Source organism: Corvus brachyrhynchos, unplaced genomic scaffold (genome assembly GCF_000691975.1).
Source record: "Corvus brachyrhynchos isolate BGI_N302 unplaced genomic scaffold, ASM69197v1 scaffold56, whole genome shotgun sequence".
NCBI classification, from domain to species: Eukaryota; Metazoa; Chordata; class Aves; order Passeriformes; family Corvidae; genus Corvus; species Corvus brachyrhynchos.
This window is the reverse complement of record NW_008238664.1, coordinates 5,664,940-5,670,875: the sequence shown is the minus strand read 5'-3', so window position 1 is coordinate 5,670,875 and position 5,936 is coordinate 5,664,940. Positions and strand designations below refer to the sequence as shown.

Below are 5,936 nucleotides of genomic sequence, written 5' to 3'. Positions count from 1 at the left end.
CGGAGCCTCCTCTGAGCCAGGGGAGCTGCAGGGACCTGCCCCTCAGAAAGCCGGCTTGACGCATCTGGAGCTGGGCATCACTTCAGCGGTGACGATCTAAGCCTCCCAGAAGCTCAGGCAGAGGGGCAGCACCTCAGCTGTGTAATCCGAGAGCTGTACCAAGCATCGTCCTCGTGCCACGGCCTCGTAAGTGCTTAGGAGTTTCGAAGGGTGAGGCAGTGCATAGGTGTTAATCAAAATGTACAGCGAGCACAGTGCAGCCAGAGGAGGTTTGTGTCGGTTACTGAATTTAATTTTTCATGTGATGCTTGTAAATTAAAAAGTCACATTTAATCTATGTAGATTTCCTAGTATGCCCAGCCCTTGAGTTTTTCCTTTCAGAGTGCTAGCTCTAAATAGCAAATCGGCCTTCTGCTTCCAACAGATTAAGAATTTTAGTGCATGTAGCATGTTGGATTGGGCATACTGTCTCCTACACGTCTCCTATAGGATGAAAGTTGCCAAATGTTATTGAACAGTAAACACTGGAACAGGCTGCCCAGGGAGGTCATGGAGTCTCCCTCTCCGGGGACGTTCAAAACCCGCCTGGATGCATTCCTATGTCACCTGCTCCAGGTGACAGTGCTTTGGCAGAGGGGTTGACTGGGTGATCTCCAGATGTGCCTTCCAACCCTGATAATTCAGTGATTCTGTTACAACAGCTGATTCTAAAAAGGTGAAAAAAGACTCTAAGGGATGTTTTGGTTTTATTATAAATAAATACAAGATTTTTGTCTGCTCTTTAAATACTTCTAAGTCTGCTTGTTTAAACACCAAAGGCAATGGGGATTTTGTTTCCGCTTTCAAAAAGTGGAGCTCTCTCAAATGAGCTCATTATTGAAATACTACCCATTTTCCTTTTGCTGACTTCTACAGAAGTCAGTGATACTTTCTAGACCTTGCTGTTAGCTTCTCACTTCAAATACAGATCGCTGTAATCAGGTTGCACCCCTGAAAAAAGTTTGTGGCGTGAACCAAGCTTATAAATCCAGCCATAAACCCAGTACTGTGTTGAGCTGATGCATCAAAAGCACGTGTCAGACCACAACGTGATAACTTTTGTTTGTATTCTAATATACTGAAAGTTTGTATACCTTCTAGGCAACCTAGTCAAATTTGAGGTGAAGGAATAGTTTTGTGAATAGTAAAAAAACCTCCAGTGCTTGATTTCCTGTGAACTTTAATTGAATTACATAAGTATTCTTTAACTCTCCATGTAGCTAAAATATAATTTTCCTGTTGTAAAAGCTATAGGGATGAGAATTTTATGGCAGTATTCTAGAGCAGTCAGGCTGCTTTGTTGGCTGAATAGTGGCTGAAAAATAGTATTTAAATTTTTTAATATGTTTTAAGTTTTTTGTTATTACTATTTTTTATAAAGCCAAGCTTCAGGCTGTGGTCCTGCACACATCTTCTTGGCAGCAGTCACCTCAGGCCATTTGTTCCGGGCACCTCGTGGCTACTGCACAGTTGTTTATCTGGTGCTGTGACTGGTCAGTGAATTGATGGGGCTGAAGAAGTAGCCCAGTGGGAAAAGTAGTTTTTCAGCCAGATCAGTTTCTGTGTCTGCATCATTGTGTAGGTGCCCAGAAAGGTATGCTGCCAGGTTGGAGGAGACAGGGGTGCAAATACAGTTGACCAAGAGCCTGGGATTACGTGAACCAGTCTGTACCTGTCCCTGTGATTATTCAGTGGTAATGTGACTTGGCAAACTACCGAGATCCCGTGCTGACAGGGAGGTGGTGGGAGGGCTGACAGTGAAGTCTCACCCTTCCAGTAGTGCAGGGTAAACCATGGCAGCATCTGTTCCTGCAATCAGTAGTGTAACTTACTTCACCTGCTGGTTTCAAGTGCAATTTAGCAAGGAATCTGAGTCTGTCTCGAGGGCTTCTGTTGTTTGGAAAGGACTGGTCCTGCTCATCCCTCTTTTCATTTCTTCTAGCTGTGAAATCCTGTCTCCCCCATATGATGTTTCCAGCAGCCTCCTCATCATGTAGTTGAGTTGTTCCATTTGTAAACCCAGGAGAAAAGTAACTTGGCTTTTCTATTTCCCTCAATTTAGCAAAAGAAGGGGAAAGGGTACAAATTGTTTTTTATGTGCAATGACCTGTTAGGTCAGCTTAGTTATCGGATGATGTTCTCTTGAACTATAGTTCCATATAAATTTTAAGCCAGTTTGACAGTCAAACACTGGAACAGGTCCTTAGAGAGGTGGTCAATGCCTCATGACATTAAACATGTCAGTGTTTAAGAGGCATCTGGAAAATGCACTTAACAACGTGCTTTAGCTTTTGGTTAGCCCTGAAGCAGGGTGGGGGCAGCAGAACTAGGTGATCACTGCAGGTCCTTTCCAACTGAAATAGACTATTCTGTGTCTTGTGTCCACAAATCCATTGTGTCCTGTGTGACGCTAGCCAGACTATTTCCTCATTTCCATTTCCTAATTTTGAGTGCAAGTGTGTGTGTTGCTGCTGTGTGGTGCATTGCATTGAGAGTAGGATTCAGGACAAATCTCGCTTTGGGAGGATGGAAGCAGGATGAATTGAGCAGGGGAAAGCTGAAAGTTGTAGTGACTGCAGTCTTGTTCCGTGCGTAGGTGTAGCTGCGTTTTGAGGCTGTCTTCAAACCTGTGGTAACACAGCTCTCATTAGGAGGAGTATTATGGATCTTTCTGGCGCTTTTTTGTGCTGGCACTGACCTTCTAACTGAGATATGCTTTTTATAAATTTTCAGTAGATGGGTTCATTAATCCACTTGCTGTCCAGCTGGGTACATGGTAGGTGCTGAGAATGAGCAGACACAGCACAAGTACATGGGAGAGCAGAACCAACCATTTTGGCAGGAGCCCAAACTAAACGGGTTAAAATAACCTGGTAGTTGTGGCTAAGCCTTTCCTTTCGTCTGCTACCTGGTGTTACGAAAACTGTTTTAGTGAAAAACAAAACTGGAGAAACCTAAGTCTGGTTACGACTTCGACCCAGAGTTGTTTTAGTGTGGAAACACCACCAGAAAAAATAATCCTCTGTTGCTGCTTGTAGAGATAGGTCCAAGCAGGAGGACGTGCTCTGGAGCTGGAGTATTTCCAGAGGTCAAAGCTCACTTAAATGTATGGCATAAGACAGCTCTAGAAGAGCTCAAGTCACACTGTGCACCGTACTTTAAACACAGCATTGAGTGACTTGCTGTGTCCCAGACCTTCCCACCATTTAACCTGTTTGCATGGCTGCAAATGGAAGAGGTGCCACAGCTTTAGCAGCCATCTGATGCATGGAAAACAGGTTTACACCAAGCCAGGGCCTTTTTGAGGCTAATGGGAGGTAGAGAAAGTGCAATATGTTTGTTTTCTGATGCCTACTAGATTAACTCTTAGGCTTCAAAACCCTTCTCTTTTGGCAAAAGGCTTTCAATGGTTTTAGTTTTAGCTTGATCTAATGCAAGAGCGACACTGCCCCCACCCCCATTTGTAAGTATGGGAACAAAAAAATGTGTTATGTCTGGAATTTATCCCCTTTTTAAACTTTCTCAGCAGACTGGTTTGTGGGTGAGAAGTGAAGTGCTACAAAGAGTCTAGCAGGCACTGTATAAGCAACTGATACACTATATAGCCAGTTTATTTTGTTTTTCAGGGCAGTATGACTGCAATGACTGTATTTTTTCCTTTGGATACTGCTAGGCTTAGACTTCAGGGTAAGTGTCAAAATCTAGTTTCTTTGTACAATGGTGTTTCTGTTCATCCTGGCCTGGGCACTTGTAAGGGTGGTTGTAGGGGGATGTGTTTTACGTGAACAGGAGTCTCAGCTGTCTAACATTAACAGCATTTTTCCAATTGGAGGTAATTCTTCCTTTTGAAAGTTGGGCAACCTTTTAATTTGCTGAAAAGGCTGTGTGATCTGTGGACAGACATGGCTTTTAAATGATTATCTAAGACCAAAGAGAAAAACAAAGATGTGAGATTGCACAGGATTATATTTGTGTGTTGTTGTTTTTGGCTGCTGAGAACACTTCAAAATTCAGGGGTAATATCATGAAAATCAAGTCTAGAATTATTCCTGAGGATGGTTTAAAGGGAAAAATCAGGGTCAGAACTGGGATTAGGAATATGTAATATTTACAAAAATGCATCTGGGTATAAACTGTGTTGTTCTAACATTCTATCTTCTAATCAAAAGTCACAGAATCACCAAACATTTTAGAGCTATGACTAAAGCTCCATTAAGAATTGGAGTGAGATCATCAGCCAGGTCATCAGAAGTATGTAGCTGAGCAATGAACAGCTTTCAGTGCAGGAAGAGACTGTTTTGCTAAGGCTTAGCTGTTTGCAGATGAACTGTAGGGGATTGCTCTGCTGCTGGTGCTAGTCTGGTCTCCAAGGAATAATTTTGAGAGAAATTAGACAGGTCCAATTCTAGCCCTTTACCTAAGGGGAACCTGCCTTCAGTTCATGTCACAGCTATTAGGAACTGGTAATTACAGATACTTTGAAGCACAACTGAACCTGCTAGTCTGGGGAAGAATAAAAAAAGGAAGTAGTCTTACCTAGCAAATGAAAATAAGGAAAAGTAGGGAATTTCTGTCCTTTATGAGGAAGAAGAAACATGAGCTTGCAGGGTATATTCAGAATTGCAAGGATAAGGACTAGAAAAAGAGTGCTAAAAATCTGAATAATCTAAAAGTTTGATTCTTCTGTTTTCCAGTTGATGAGAAGCGGAAGTCAAAGACAACACCGGCAGTCCTTTTGGAAATAATCAAAGAAGAAGGCCTGTGAGTAGATGTTAATTTTCTGTTTGTCTTCTTGTAGACAAGCTCTAAAACGAATTTGATTATGCTTTTAAAGTGGAACACTTTGCCTCTGTGTGGACAGATTTTTATTCCGAATTGAAATGTCTCCACACAAGTGTGATATGACTTGCATAATCTTACATGTTCATCTTTAGCTAACTAAGATTAACTTTCTTGAGCACCTTATGCAATTGATCTGTTCAGTGATGTAACTGTGCCTTCATTAGTGAGATAGCTGTGCCTCCTCAGAAATGCAAATGTACCTTCATATACCTGATCAACCAGCTTCGTCTGCCTGGATTCTTGGGTGTGTCTATTTCTCATAACCAAGATGAAATTCCCAGACAACTGAGCCACTTTCAAGAGAATTGAGACATGTTTCCCAGTTGGAAGGTTTTTTTCTTCTCCCTAGCATGTAGAAGTAAACAACACATGACACTTCATGCTGGTGGGATTCAATATCTGTCTAAAAGCAGTTAACTTTCAGCAGTGCTGTGCTTTAGTATTTGTCATAGTCTGAGCTGAGCTGGCTGGGAAAAACAGTTGTATGCCTGTCCTTGTTAGCAGTATTTTCCTAACTGAATCCCTGGAACTCCTAAGTAGACTAGAGCTTCCAGGATATTAAAGCTGACAAAAGTTTAACTTGGCCCATAATGCTGGGCCACCTTTGAACTTGGGCAGTTGTACGCATGAGGAGTTCTCTGCCAGCTGATCTCTCTTGTTCACATTACTGCACTACCTCTGTCATGTGAGAGTGGCAAGTAAACTTCAATTAAAAAAAAAAGGAAAGAAAAAAAAGGAAATATAAAGAAGTTAACTGAGGTGGAAAGACTGCAAAAGTGGTCGTCCTACTTTTCCTGTGAAACAGAAAAATCAGTAGCTCTGGCAAGAGTGGAACATCGCTTCTTCCAAAGGTATTGGGAAGGCCTGGTGAAGCAATGGTACTAATTTAGAGATGTGCCTGAAGTAACACAGAAAGCCCAAACAACAAATCTGAAATGTGATGTGAGATCATAAACATTTTGTTCACATTAGCTTGTAGTCTTGTCTCATTACCATGCTTTTGTGAGACTGCTTATCTCGTCTAGATAAAGCAAATAGGTTGAGCTAAAGGACTC

At 42.0% G+C, this 5,936-nt stretch overlaps 1 protein-coding gene across 1 annotated transcript in view; it reads left to right on the top strand.

The window, feature by feature from the left end:
- The first annotated feature begins 72 nt into the window (after nt 1-72).
- The window catches only part of SLC25A17 (solute carrier family 25 member 17), a 16,175-nt gene continuing 10,311 nt past the window's right edge, over nt 73-5,936 (top strand). The window contains exons 1-3 of the mRNA XM_008636468.2: nt 73-186; nt 3,666-3,726; nt 4,734-4,800. Of these exons, the coding sequence (XP_008634690.1) occupies nt 3,672-3,726; nt 4,734-4,800 (122 nt within the window). The 5' untranslated portion in view covers nt 73-186; nt 3,666-3,671. The remainder of the gene's footprint in view (nt 187-3,665; nt 3,727-4,733; nt 4,801-5,936) is intronic.